The 15,603-nt window shown below is 40.1% G+C and overlaps 1 protein-coding gene across 29 annotated transcripts in view; it reads left to right on the forward strand.

The window, feature by feature from the left end:
• CACNA1D (calcium voltage-gated channel subunit alpha1 D) overlaps positions 1-15,603 on the forward strand; it is a 200,859-nt gene that overhangs the window by 101,341 nt on the left and 83,915 nt on the right. For all 29 annotated transcript variants that reach the window (XM_080996677.1, XM_080996685.1, XM_080996680.1 and 26 more), the window contains 5 exons: positions 6,251-6,338; positions 7,302-7,328; positions 11,763-11,923; positions 12,629-12,854; positions 13,034-13,241. In XM_080996677.1, the coding sequence (XP_080852803.1) occupies positions 6,251-6,338; positions 7,302-7,328; positions 11,763-11,923; positions 12,629-12,854; positions 13,034-13,241 (710 nt within the window). The remainder of the gene's footprint in view (positions 1-6,250; positions 6,339-7,301; positions 7,329-11,762; positions 11,924-12,628; positions 12,855-13,033; positions 13,242-15,603) is intronic.

The raw sequence follows: 15,603 nt of genomic DNA on the forward strand, positions 1-15,603 counted from the left end.
TGCAACCTCAGTTACATTTTGTATTAATTCAAGATGTTATGTTAAAAATGTACATGCACATATATGTATATGCAGGGTTGGCATGTACAGAACTTGCATCCTTGAGATCTAGCAATGAGTTGCAAGAGCCATTTTCGGCCCTAAAATGTCAGACTGCATTTTATGTTACTTTAAATTTTACTGATGAATGTCAACACTGTATGATTGTTATTGTTTTATTTTGACAAACTGTCAAAATAAATGGGGGTATATTACAGCAAGCAGTAATTTTCTGAAGAGCAATTTTTCTACATCAAAGTGTTAACTATTAGAGGACCAGGCTATAAATTGCTGACCTGACAGCTAGTTTTGCATAGAATCAAAAATCCTCCTTAACATTTAGGTTTTCTTTAAGCTGCTTAGATAGAAGAGCTGGCTAGCTGGGGTGCCCCTTGGCTTTTCAGTCTTCTTCCTGAAGCCAGAGATAGCTGTAGAACAACCCCCAAATTGCCTATCAACATCTTGTGGATGTAGAGAAAATTGGTCCATCTGGAGATCCATCCCTTGGTGCTTCTAAAAGGGAAACAGCAATTTTAGCCACTTGCTTGGCTAATTTTAGAGTCAAAGATATCTGTCTCAGGCAGTGATCCTACTATTATCAACCTCTGCAGAGATGTTCTTTGGCCCTGATCAAGCATCCAGTGTCTTTCTGTGTTACTGGTAATGGTACCTTAAAGCAGCAGTCTGTGCCATATCAAGCACATCCTGTAATGGAACAGTTAATCTGTTAGTAATATCACAATGGAATATATTTCAGAGTAAGCTACTCAGAACATTCTGAATATTGCTACAGAAAATCTTTGAGTAACATAAAATTTAACATGGAAATAATTGAAGTTGCTTAAGATCAGTTGCTGGGCTGCATTATTATTATTTGTGCTCTGTTAAGAAACCTGCCTTTCTCAAGACACAATCTATAGTGCTCTGCCATATCTCTCCTTTTTATTCTCTTGGAAGATTCTGCCACTTAAAATGCCATTGTGTGATACTGTAGTTAGATTACAGAAAATTAATTACTCCCTATCTTATGTGAGAATGACATGCACTTTGTCAACTGATTTCTTAAATGAGTGTAATCAGAGTGATGCTGGTTGGCCTTAGTGATGAGATTTTTTTTTGCACTTCTGCTGCAGCAACATAATTTGTTTTCATTGCTGTAGAATGCGATGGTGTGGAAACGACCAGTTTTAATACAACTGACCCTTTTAACTTAGCTTTAAAAAGGTAAATGGACCCCTGACAGTTAAGTCCAGTCGCAAATGACTCTGGGGTTGCGGCGCTCATCTCGCTTTACAGGCCGAGGGAGCCGGCGTTTGTCCACTTCCATAGACAGTTTTTCTGGGTCATGTGGCCAGCATGACTAAGCCGCTTCTGGCGAAGCCAGAGCAGTGCACGGAAACGCCATTTACCTTTTCTGCCAGAGCGATACCTATTTATCTACTTGCACTGTGTGCTTTCGAACTGCTAGGTTGGCAGGAGCTGGGACTGAACAATGGGAGCTCAGCCTGTTGCGGGGTCTCGAACCTCTGACCTTCCGATCAGCAAGTCCAAGCGGCACGGTTGTTTAAACCACAGTGCCACCTGCATACCAACTTAGCTTTATGTTACTTCTAATCCACCGTTTTGCAAGGTGGTTTATTGTCTTGCTAGTCTTCGGAGTAACTCTGCAAGTCCATTGTTAATTCCCAGATTTCTTATTCTGGTTCTGAGATAGAGAGAGTTGGATATGATCAGGGCTTTTGTCAGCCATGGGGAAACTGGTATCTGCATGTGCAGACCAATCCTACACACGCTTACTTGGAAGAAAGTCCCACTGTGTTCAGTGATGCTTTTCCCCCCAGGTTAATGTTCATAGAATTGTAGCCTTAATATTGCATATAGAAATCCACCCTGCTCTCCTTTGGAATAGACAACACTGATTTATAAGAGTAGAAATAGAGTTGGTTTTATCACATGTACTAAAGTAGCTCCCCCCCTTATTTTTGGTCCCCAAATATTATTGGACAACAACTGTCATCAGTCCTTGGCCATTTTGGCCAATGGTCAGGGAAGATGAGAGTTGTAGTCTTGCAGCATCTGGGGTATCCAAGACTGGGGAGAGCTGCTTGCCAGCCTGGATAGAAAAACCACAAATCTCAGGTATCAGTGCCTTTGACGAATTGTGTGTTAGCATCTATGTGCCATTTATGTTTGTGGGAGTTGACACATTCAACCCAAGCAGGCAAAACAATTAACTTGAGTTGAAAGACAAGCCTGATTTGCAGTTCTGTGAATCAGCCCTTAATCTTTATACTCTACTGTAAAGATACCCTTGTAAAACTATCAGGATGCTAATTACTAATCACTGAATAGAAAGCGGTTTATGATCTGTGCAACTGCCAGCAATGACTCACCTCTGTTCCCTCAGAATCTATTGTGAGCCCTCCCCCAGCTTGGCCAAGAATTACTGTAAGGAGTAAATTAATTGAAGCAAGAATGTAGTTACTACAATTACTTAAAAAACTAATCAAAATTCTGCACCAAAGAAAATTGGTTTTAGGAGCACAGGAAGCTGCTTTACCAGACTATTGGTACATCTAGCTCATCCAGACTTCCTTTTGTGCTGCCTTTCTAGGCACAGGTCCCCATCACTTTTTTCCTCTTGAAAGCTGAATTGCCGTTTGTTCCGATTCAGCTTTAAAGGGCAGGTTTTCATGGGGAAAGCACTGGGACAAAAAAAAGAAAAGAAAAAGAAGTACTCAGACACAGCGCTTTAAAGTGGGGACCTGTGTCTAGAAAGCACAGTAAATGTGGATAAGCCCTTGCAGTGCCTCTCCAGCCTTTCAGATACTAGGCATCCCCATTTTTATCTGGCGAATTGAATACAGGACCTTTTGCATGCATGCTTGACAACTCGGCTACAGCCCTGCAACGTGTATCAATTACAGAAATTGCATTGGCATATGCGTGCTTTATTTTATATAATTCTGCTTCTGATAGCCATAGGAGAGCTGCCTGTGCAGCTACTCTCCTCCACAAACACACCTTTTAGCTTCTGAGATTTCTCCTGGGAAGCTTAAGAGGGAGGAGATGATCGGGTGCTCTTAATGAAATACAGAAGCCTTGCCACTTCAGTCCTCTCAATTTTACACAGTCCTAGATTTAGGCTGCAGTTGCTGATAGCAAAGCCAATACAGATATAGTCCTCCTGTGTCATGTAGCATCTCAACCGGCATTGCACTGAATGTGGATCCTTTATTGTCTTTTGCATGGCTGCTGCTGCCACCTGCTGTTTTATTGACGGGGTTGCATGTGTTTAACATGAAGGGGTTACGTTGGCCGATTTATTAGACGACAAGAAGAAAAGCAGATTTAGATGTTGCCGTGGGTCAAACAAACATGGTAAAAAATGTGTTCTGTTTTGCAGTGGGTGTGTTTCAATCTAGGCAACGAGTTTTGAGTGCTGTTGTTTAAATTCTCAAACACCTGGGTGTAAATATATTCCCTAAATTGCATGTGGACACACATCTTGCATGGAAGTGATTTGCTGCTTGAATGCATGCTTCAAAGAGATTGTTGCTGCAGTGCAACAACTGTAAGCTGAAATTTCATTATACTCATTTAAATTTCCATTGAATAGCTCTCAATCAAGTTAAAGCATACGATCTAGAAAGGCAAATGAGTCAGATATGAGTACATCACTTTAGTTTCAGTGTGATGAAAACCATAAAGCATTTAAAAGCTCTCAGGATATGATGGCGCATTGACCAAGAACAAGCTTTCTCTTAAAAACAAGGACATCTGGTAGTTCTGCTAATGGCGAAAATGTATGTTTGCAGTGTTGTGCAGTGCCAGCAGAATGACCTGTTTCCTTTCCTCCAAGTGCATGGATATATTGGAACTTCTTTCTTTGCTTTGTGGGACAGTCCAGAGGCTTGGTGGCTTTTTGTGCAAATAAATTTAAGGACTTTTCTGGATAATGTTTCCTTCCTCAGAATTACCCTTTGCTAGGCCCGAACCAGTGTTGGTAGTGATTGAAATGTGGGTAGCTATGTTGGCAGGGCGGGGTGGGGCATTGAAATATTCACATGTTATATTTTTTAAAACCCAGGGAGACACACGCTTCAACATTAGACAGGGGGAGACAATTCCTAGAAATTAATTAGAGGCAGAGAGTAGCCTTTTAAGTGTTCACCACCTTTCAAGTGGTTAAGTGGTAGAGTAGAGGAATTCTCACTCTCTGGTGAATTAAAAAAATAAATAAAATAAAATGCCTAATTGCTTGGAATTAGTAGTGATGATGCAGGCGTTATTGAATGGTGCTTGGTGACACCGCCATGCCACACTGAGAAAGGACTGAGAAAGTGTGATAGATAACAGAATCGATACATTGATGGAAGAAGTCTGAATCCTGTGCAACAAATGACTAACAGTTCAATCTTAGGCATGTTTACTCAAAAGTAAGTTCCCATATGATCTGTGGAGCTTACTCCCAGTTAAGTGTGCATCAGATTGCAGCCCAAGATGTATACTGCTTGGAAAGCCATTAAATTAAACAGAATAAATAATAATGAGAGTTGTTTGACAACAACTCAAAAGGATTGTGGATCCCACTACCCAAGATTAATGCAACCCTGCTAGTCACATATCTTGGCCTTCATTAGGTGATTTTGCTTGCTACCAGACTGTGACTAAAAAGAGGGAAGGGTTCTCACTTACACCTGGCAGATCACAACACATGGTTGTGAATTAGGCACGGTGTTGTACTCAGGCTGGAGTGAGCCATAGACAGTGTATGTTCAACCTAGCAGTACTTTAATGGGGGCAAATATTGTGCAAAACATTGACACCTGAGGAAATTGTTTAGAACAAGTACCAAGATAATAAGAACAAGTACCAAGATAATAAAAGCTGTCAGAATTGTCCCTGACAAAACTTGTGAAGATAGTGAAGGCAGAAATGTTACTGGAACTGAGTCCTGGTAATTTAAAAGCCAGTCTATTGTTCGTTTGTTTGTTCAGCTTTAGGTGACTGCCTGTCTTTGTGGACTGGCAAGAAATTGTCTCTCTATTCTGTGTGCTGAGGCAATAATTTCATCTCAGCTGCCATGCGAAGCATTATCAATTTTCCCTATACCCTTGCTCCTCTGGCCCTGTGCAGACATTCTTAAAGTATGCACAGTCAATGGGTTAGCCCCATGTCTAACCTCCATCTACAGATTGAACCAGTTCACTTGTGAATGCTATATTGCATGGGCTTAATAATCCTTACAACAACATTATACAATACCGTATTTTTTGCTCTATAGGACTCACTTTTTCCCCTCCAAAAATGAAGGGGAAATGTGTGTGCGTCCTGTGGAGCGAATGCAGGCTCCTTGGCTTCAGCGATAGCAACGGGAAGCCTCTGAAGTGCAGAGGGAGCGCTCCCTCCGCGCTCCGGAGGCTTCGCGTTGCTTTCACTAAAGCCTGGAGAGGCTTTAGTGAAAGAGCCTCTCGCTCTCCAGGTTTCAGGCAGCTATCCGCAAGCCTTCGGAGCGCAGCAGGAGTTCCCCCCGCTCTCCGAAGGCTTGCAGATAGCAGCCTGTAGCCTGAAGCCCAGGGAGCGCAGCGCCAACTCCTGCTGCGCTCCCTGGGCTTCAGGTAGCTATCCGCAAGCCTTGGGAGCTCGCCCCCAGCCCCACAAGCTCCGGGAGCGGCGGCAAGGCTGCGTGCAACCTTGCCACTGCTCCCGGACCTGTTCTGGGGGCTGGGGTCGGGGGAAGCTCAGGCTTCCCCCGCCCCAGCCCCGCGGCTAAAAACGAAGCCCTCAGACCGTGCATTGCACCCTCCTGGTTTAGAAGGTACACAAAAGCTCAATGGAACTTTTCAAGCTAAACTTTTTTATACTTAACTATTCTAACCCTACCCAATGGGCTAATCTGGCCACAAAAGCACCTTAGAAGTTGCAAGGGTTGTAACTGCACTTGCTGTAAACCATTTATATCCAAACTGGATTTGGGGTCAGCTTTTTCAGTGCAGGCTAAACAATGGGATTGCGCTGAAGGAAAAGAGTACGCTATCATAAGCCAGCTAACTAAAGTGAACATTTTCACACTTCATTCTGCTCCCCCCCCCCACTTGTAAATAAATACCTGAGAAATGCACAGCTTTTCTGTGCAACGCACACAAAGCAAAGTATAGCTGGCTTTGCTGAGCTAAAAATCTAATTATATCTTCTATCTTACCAACAGCAAGCATGCAAGCGAGTGAAACTGAGTCTGTGAATACGGAAAATGTTGGTGGAGAAGGGGAGGGCCCAGCATGCTGTGGAGCTTTGTGGTGAGTACAAATCAGCATGGTAGGAATTTCAATGGTTTTATTTCTAGCAATCCCTGAGCAAAGGAACAGTTTTCTTCATCTAAGTTTTCGTGTGTGTGTGTGTACACACACACGTGCGCACCATTAGTGCTGTTAATTTATTAACTGAAAACTCTGAGGAAGATTGTCTTTGAACAAAAATGGAGTTTTCTGAGATGTGGATGATTAAAATGATGTACATTTGTTGAATAACTCATTGAAGCTTATTTAAGTTGGTAGTCCTTTACTGCTTATTTTGTAAGTCAGAAATCTGTAGTGAGTGTTCAGCTGCTAGAAATTGCACAGGGTATGGATGCTATTATCATGTGTTGTTACCTAACAATTCAGACATTGTTTTCTGATAATCCCCGTTCGCTTGATAAGTACATTCAAACCATGATTTGTACCAGTGTGATGTAGTGGCTAGATTTAGACCTTGGAAACCTGAGTTCAAACTCCTGCTCAACCCTTTCAAGCTCACTGCATGGTATTGGGCAATCATTTTCTTCCAGCCTACATTGCAGGGTTGTTGGGGGGGGGGGGGGAATCTGCTGTAAGTGCCATGGAGGAGCGGTGAGATAAAAGCAGGTAACCACGGTTTTTTGATTGTGAAATTTTGATTATAATCTATTTCTGAACCACTTTGACACTGGTGTCTTAATAGTATCGTTACTGATATGCTTTGGTAAAAGATCAATTCAAAAAGACAATGTTTCCTATGTATGTAAAATATGTAAGCTTTTATTGTGCTGATCCTTCAAAAGCAGTAAAAAGGTGCCATTATTTTGCAATTTACACCAATAGAACATTTCTGTATCAAGCAGACATGCAAAATTGAAATAATTTTAAGTGCTTTTAATTTCCAACATAGCTTTCAAGGGAAAAGGAGTTGTGTAAATAATTGTTACGTATTTTCTTTAAAAATATGTTTTCCTTTTCTTTTAGTCAAATTATCTCAAAATCCAAGTTCAGGTCAGTATTCTTCTCTCTCTTTTCAATCACTTTCCCCTTAACTGTTTCCTGTTGATCTACACATATTATGGTTGAATATGACTGAATCTTTTTTTAAAAAATGGGTTAGTGAATGCACAAAAAAATTATACAGCATCATATGCAGTCTAACATTTGGCCACAAAAACTTGAGCAGGTAATTAAACAAATAAACAATAATGGCTTAAAGAACACAAAGAGCTGCCATATACCGAGTCCATTGGTCCATTAATCAAGCTCAGTATTGTCTGTATTATTATTATTATTATTATTATTATTATTATTATAGCTTTCCAGAAATTCAGGCACGTTTTCCCCAGCCCTATGTGGAGATCCTGGTGATTGAACCTGTGACCTTTGAATTCGAAGTGGGTACTCTACCACTTCCCATTTACATGATTGGTCCTATAGAAATGGGATAGTTTTTAAAATTTAGCATGTGGAGCACAAGAGAGCAGGTCCCTGCTCTGAGGAGCTTCCAATTTAAAGTTGACAAAAGGAAACAGCAGAGGAAGGGAATGCAAATGGAGGGTGGGGGGGAGTAACAAGAAAAGAATATGCAGCTGTTTTAGTTTCCCGTGCTGAGGTCTGGATACATGATAAGTAATGAAACAATCTTAACCTTATCGTGCGGTACTCTGCTTTTGTGCAGCTTTTAATTGCTTTTTTTAGCCTCCTCAGTTGCTTTATATGAGGAAGGCAGAGTCTATTACAGTGGTACCTCGGGTTACATACGCTTCAGCTTACAGACTCCGCTAACCCAGAAATATTACCTCGGGTTAAGAACTTTGCTTCAGGATGAGAACAGAAATCGGGCTCCAGTGGCGCAGCAGCAGCAGGAGGCCCCATTAGCTAAAGTGGTGCTTCAGGTTAAGAACAGTTTCAGGTTAAGAATGGACCTCTGGAACGAATTAAGTACTTAACCCGAGGTACCACTGTACAGTGGAACCTCGGGTTACGTTACCCTTGGGTAACGTAAACTTCGGGTTGCGAAAGCGGCAAACCCGAAAGTGTTTCACTGCATGCACAGAAGCGGTCTCTTCATTTGTGAAAACTTTGGGATACGGCCGGACCTCTGGAACGGATCCCGTTCGCAACCGGAGGTACCACTGTATTGTTACTATTAATGATAATTATGCATCTGATGTGGCTTCTTCCTCCGCCTCAAATCTACTAGCATTTAGATCAATGTGAACTCCTCCACCCCTCCACTTACCATTCCACTGACTTTTTCAGTGTTCCTGAAATGTGTTTCATGAATGGGCAGAATAGATTCTCCCCCAACCCAATACAAAATATTGTATTTTGAATGACTAAATCTTCTAATCATGCTTCAGAGTTCACTCTGTTCTTTCAACTTGCATACAGTTGACTTGGCTGAAATAATTTTTTGTGTGGTAATTTTTGTATGGTTTTTGGATATATATGGTTAAAATCTATTTGGGCAGATAATTTTTATCACAGTAGGGAAAAAATGTTGTTGTTATTAATTTTCATACTACCCTTCATCCGAGGATCACAGGATGGTTTACAATATGAAAACAGAAAACTACATTCCATAGTAGCAAGCAAAAACAATACCCACTACCCACAACACAGTTTAAAAGGCCATAGATTGTTCAACTAGCTGAAGGCCTGGAAGAATAGGAATGTTTTGCCTGGCGCCTACAGATGTGTAATGAAAGTGCCAGATCAGTCTCCCTGGGGAGAACATTCCACAAGCCACTGCAGAAAAGGCCCATTCTGGTGTTGCCACCTTCCAGAGCTCTCTTGGAGGAGGCACATGAAGAAGGGCCTCAGCTGATGATCACAGGGTCCAAGTCAGTTCATATGAGGAGAGGCAGTACTTGAAGTATTTTATGCCATATTCCAAGGATGCTGCTTTGTAATGTGTCAGAATCACAACAAAAATATTTTTATTTCTTTTGAAATTCACCCATACAATATTAATGTCCTTTTTCTTTAGGCAGATATTTAGAAGCACAATAAAAAAAAATCAGTCATATTCTCAATATGGTATCTTGCTTTGTTTCTTAACTTTGCCTTTGTTCACACTAAAACCTAAGAATACAAATACAAGTAGCTTGTATTCTTTTCTAAAGTTTCTTACCTTTTGAGAAAGCTTTTCCCCAAAAATCTCAAGTTTGTTGTTTCCTTATCTGCTTCTCTTTCTCTAATTTAATCAATCAGCTATACAACTAAATCTCTTAATCTTGAACTTAAAACTCTTAAAAACTATCAATACCGCATTCATTGGATTTTGGATTTCTCCTGGTAGGAATGTTCAAAATGGTTTTTTTCCTTCCCTAGACTCAGCAGTGAAGAAAATGACAATGACTATGGGTTATATATACAACAGTGGCTAGATGTATCTAAAGATCTAAAGATCAGGATTTCTAAAGCCATAAGAAGAATTCTATATTTTCCCGCTCACAGAAAATCTGCTGTCAGGGCTGAAATATGCCCCAGTCCATGTGTGCTTACTGCACCTTCACTTCCTTCTTTAATATGGAGCCCTAGATATTTTTGCTTATGGCCACACAACTTCATGCATTTGGTAGACTTCAGTCTACCTAAACACCTGTTGTTACACCTGTTGGTTTTATTCAGTTTCATAACTTAATGGGGTATCTTAACCTTGCATGAGTAGTTGTTCTTGTACACGGTGGTATTTTTTTGGGTGAATAAAAGCTAAAGTAAACTGCGAAGTGTTCCACAATTGTAAATGGTACTTCCTGCAAAAAGGTGATTTTATGAAAGTGGACAGGTTTGCAAGGATGTGCGAGCTTAAGCATAAGGAATGTTTTTTGCAATACAGTGGTACCTCGGGTTACAAACACCTCGGTTACAAACACTTTGGGTTACAGACTCTGCTAACGCGGAAGTAGTACCTTGAGTTAAGAACTTTACCTCAGAATGAGAACAGAAATTGCGTGACGGTGGCAGCGGCAGGCCGCATTAGGTAAAGTGGTACCTCAGGTTAAGAACGATTTCAGGTTAAGAACGGACCTCCAAAACGAAATAAGTTCGTAACCAGAGGTACCACTGTAGTGTTGAAGCTGCCACCATCTTCCTGCAACCATCCTAGAGGGATAGGGGTTGGTGTGAATTGCATGGAAACCTTGGTTCTTCTAATCCTGCTTCCTCACTGGCAAATTCTAATAGGCTCTGTGGTCCCAGCATATACTTCTTCATCCTAGTCAGCTTTAGCAATTCCTCTGAAGACTGGTATAGTTACTTACCAAAGATCTGGAGTGGCCATAATATTGTGATATGAATAATGTGTTTGTGATCTTTCCTCACGATCAGATGTAAATACAACATACATTCACATTCAAGGCGTAGCTGTGACAGTTTATGTTCATTTGACTTCCAAAGATTAGCAGCACACCATAGTCCTTGGAGTTTTTAATTTGCTCCTGAGTCTTGTTTTTATTTGCTCTTGAGTCAAATGTAGCATATTTCCAAAATATTTTAAATGTATTGGAAACCTCATGAAATGCCAGTTTTTATAAGACAGGGGACTAAGAGGTAGAATGTGGCAGCCACAGATAAAGATGAAAAAAGCTTTGTCATTAATGGCAACAATATGAGAGCAGCAAATCCTGACTCCATTTCATCTTCACATTTCTTCCTTTTTTTAAATCAAGTATAAATAGTATCCTTGACTTTGCCCCTAATTTTAACCTGAAACTAATTTTAAACTAATCCTGATTTGCATAATCTTTATTCAGACATGATTTCCCCCCCTGTCTTATCCAGAGATCTCTTTGTGAAGCAGTGGAATGTATGCTAATTGCTGCTTGTTAGACTCTTAAAACATACAATTGTTGATATCCCCTCTTGAGGAGGTGGGAAAGGGGCATGAGATTCATTTTCCTGTTCCTATAGTATATGATTGGTGCTGCCACAATCGATGTTAACAATCTTGTCTGTTCATTGCTGCAGAATCCACTGCCACAGCAGATGGTGTAATGCTTGCTATGTAGACTGCTATCGAAGACTGTTCAGAAACTTCTGTTGACCAAGAACGTTTGTCACGTTTATTGGATCAGACAGAATGGATCTGGATCCAACTCTGATACTGTAACCTGTAGTGGCTGCTTATTTGTTTCTGAGATTAGTTCAAAGTGATGGTTCTCACTTTTAAAGCCTTAAACACCCTGGGACCAAAGTGTGTTAAGAATTGTCTACACCTGTCACATCTACCGGGTCCTTGAGATAAATCTGCCGGGTGTCTGCTGTATCCCCCAACTAACTGAGTTATGGCGCATGGGCACGAGAGCAGGGTTCTTTCTGTGGTTTAGTTGCACCAAGACAGTCAACCATGATGTCTTTACCTAGAAAAAATTTCCTCAAGCCTAATTTTTTTGGTTTTATTCTGTGTTGTAATACGTCTGCTGTTTTATATTTTAGTCGGCGTTGGCGTCGATGGAACCGATTCAATAGAAGAAGATGCAGAGCTGCTGTCAAATCTGTTTCGTTTTATTGGTTAGTTATTGTACTGGTCTTCCTGAACACATTAACTATCTCATCTGAGCATTACAACCAGCCTGATTGGTTGACACAAATACAAGGTAAAATGAAAATGTTTTCTTATTCATTCACTAACAAATAGAATACTGTTATAGACTTAATAAAAAGCCATTTATTTATTTAGCATTTTGTAGACATTCTGGGTTGTTTAAGCTTTGCGAAAAAGAACAATGGGAAGGTATAAGCAAATTGTTAGCCCCATGTAGTCAGTTGCAGCTAGAGTTTATCCAGGTTAGATGGATTGCAACCCACAGATTAGATGGGTTGCAATCTAGGCTAATTTGAATTTAACAGCAGTTTACTGTAGTCAAATGGATTGTGGACTGTAACTGTGTGCTGTTATCAAGCACCTCTGGTCTGTGTCATTGAGAGGTTTTTCTGGGTCTACTACAAAATTTGTACTACGGTATTTGTACTCACACAATACAACAAAGCAGACACTGTATATGGCATACATCAGAATCCCACTAAACTTTGAATCATTTCTGTACTAAAGGTAAAACTGGTGTATTTTAAGAAGGAAATGAAAATTTGCTTTGAAATGCTATGAAGCAAACTCCTTTATTTCTGAGCTGTGGTTTGGTGGGGATAGGTTGCATCATCATAGCTTGAGAAGAATGTGGAGTGAAGGATTCTGTTTGCTCAAAGTGGTCAAAATAGAAACTGTCATTGTTTTCTGCAGAACATATGAAACTGAATCAGAGGTGTAAAAACCAATATAATTTTCTGAATATTTTCCCCTCTAGATATTGCTAACAAAGTTCTTCTGGCTTTATTCACCTGTGAAATGTTGGTAAAAATGTACAGTTTGGGCCTGCAGTCATACTTTGTATCCCTATTTAATCGTTTTGACTGCTTCGTGGTATGTGGCGGCATTGTTGAAACCATCTTGGTGGAGTTGGAAATTATGTCACCCCTTGGAATTTCAGTGTTCCGCTGTGTCCGTCTCCTCCGTATTTTTAAAGTAACCAGGTAAGAGCAAATTAAAGGCAATGAGCTTTTTTTAAAAAAAAAAAAACAACCAGCAACAACAACAACTTACTGCTGAGTTCTACTGACACTTGTATGATCCGCAGCTCTTTTGTAATATTTCATCACGCACTGTTCTTTTACGGTTTTTTTTTGGTTAACACACGCATTTTAATTTGTAGGCACTGGACATCCCTGAGCAACTTGGTAGCATCCTTGTTAAACTCAATGAAGTCCATTGCTTCACTGTTGCTTCTGCTTTTCCTCTTCATCATAATCTTCTCATTGCTTGGAATGCAGCTGTTTGGAGGCAAATTTAATTTTGATGAAACTCAAACAAAACGGAGCACCTTCGATAATTTCCCACAAGCTCTTTTAACTGTATTCCAGGTAACTTTCTTTCACCCACTATAAAACATTTTATCTTTGAACAACAAAAACTGTCTAAATAATCCTGTCTCCTAAAAAATAAAAATAAAAATCACTACCACAACTACTATTAATTCTGTTTGTGTTAAATAGCATTCTGCTCATTAAAGTCAATATTCTGGTAATTTTGCATCATTTTGTACCATTTGTTCATATCATGTATTCTATCTATCTATTCAGCATAGCTTTTATGTTAACGTCATTAATATTAAGTTGTCTTTGTTCATCCAAAATATAAGAAATGTAAAGTCATTTAATGTAAAAAAAATATCTTCCCTTATATTTAACTGTCTTTTAAAAAAAACCAAAATGTTTGCATATCACATGTTTGAAGCTGTATATTGGTAAATTATCTCAGTCTTGTTCTACAGTCCAAAGGTGCAGGTGTTATGGATTTGCACATACAAGAAAGTATATTTATTTGATTTTTCTCCTCCCCCCTCAAAATCCCACAAAAATCCAGTGTTGGAGGAAAGGCTGATTTTGAAATTTGGGTAACTTTTAAAAGAAACACTGGGACAAGAGACAGACAGACAAGACAGACAGAGAGACAGAAATATGCAGGAAGAGTTACTTGCTTTTCAAGTTGCTTGCTTTAATTTCTATACTGCTTAATATATTTAAAATATATCTAAGTGGTGTACAAAAAACTGAAGCAACAACAGGCAACTTGAACAAATTATTACACAAATATACAGTTATATATAAAATTTTACATTAATGCAAAGTTACTAATAGATATAAATCAATGTTAAAACAATGAAGAAGGAAACAAAGAACCACTAATTCACACATGCTCTCAAATGTAAGTTAAGGGCTAACTAGATTGTAGCCATTAATGTTAGTGGCAAATTATTGTAATTAAAACAAAACAAAAGCCCTAAAACCAGACAACCCTTAGTTTCCTCTTTTTTATCTACCTGTGGTGCCCAAATAATGTCCCTGCACTACTGGGATATCTTCCAGACTTGGCACAACCGGTATATTTCTTGGTGTTCATTTGCTGTTGCTACAAATCATGCAGCCGAGTCCTAGGCAAGTTTACTTACAGTGCAAGACCATGCATGTTTACTCAGAAGAAAATTCCATTTGGTATACAGTGGTACCTTGGGTTAGAGATGCTTCAGGTTACAGACGCTTCAGGTTACAAACTCCTCTAACCCAGAAATACTACTTCGGGTTAAGAACTTTGCTTCAGGATGAGACAGAAATTGTGCAGTGGTGGCAGCGGGAGGCCCCATTAGCTAAAGTGGTACCTCAGGTTAAGAACAGTTTCAGTTTAAGCACAGACCTGTGAAATGAATTAAGTTCTTAACCCGAGGTACCACTATATATAAATAGGATTGCAGCCCTAGTTGAAGATGTTACAGAGAGCAATGTTTGCTAGGTTTAGTGTCAGCATTAGTAACTTTTGGAGCATAGATGCATAAATGAGGACGCTGATGCTTCTGTGGCTGCTTCCAACTCTTTAATCTGGAAAGTAAAAACAGACAGTGCATCCATTCAGACATTATAAATGACATGCATTTTATACAACAGAGATTAGTTTTCATGTGTGTGTGTGGGGGGGGAAGCAATAGTGAAGTGGCCTTGAGGTGAGGCTGTACGTATATTATCTGTTTGTAGTCATTCTTGCATTCATGCTGAAGCACATTTACAAAATACTAGATCCCACTTGATTCTGGAGATAAGTATTCTGTTAACTCGGGATCTGTCTTGCGCATTTTTCCTAGTGCTTTTCTGTTCTTCAAATTTTAAGGTGCACGTTGGGCCCTTGCCTGGACAGATTTGTGAGCTTGCTAACAGTAGTTTCCTACCCTCCCAATTAATTTCTGCAGCTTGTAAGTTTGGCAGCATGGGAGGTGGTGGTACCTGGTCAGTGAAGAGGTGGAATGACTGCTCCTTCTGTTACAAAGAGGAGAGCTTCTGACCTCCTTGTGACTGCTTCAAGGAGGGAAGTGGCAGTGCAGAAACCTGATGCTTGTTCATGGAATACTATACCATAGCTTAGCATCATGTCTGGATGCAGTGTTACTATAGCGTTCAGTAAAAAGTTTGGTGTTTGCTTGGCTGTGCACTGTGTGTCTACATTATTTAAAGGAGTTTCAAAGCTGTTTTAATGGTAATTGCTTTCGGGAACAATAGTTTTCTATAGGGGCTGGTATCCAGTGTCTCCTTCCTCTCCTTCCTCTCCTGCCTCCAGAACCCAAAATCAGCTCCAAAGGATACCTCAGCCCCCCCAGAAGCAGATGTGGGCATGCAGAGTGCTGTATGCAGGAGGAGAGGAAGAAAAGGTCCTGTTGTGAGTGGAAGTCATTTCCGC

The sequence above is a fragment of the Podarcis pityusensis genome, assembly GCF_964106645.2.
Source record: "Podarcis pityusensis genome assembly, chromosome: 2".
NCBI classification, from domain to species: domain Eukaryota; kingdom Metazoa; phylum Chordata; class Lepidosauria; order Squamata; family Lacertidae; genus Podarcis; species Podarcis pityusensis.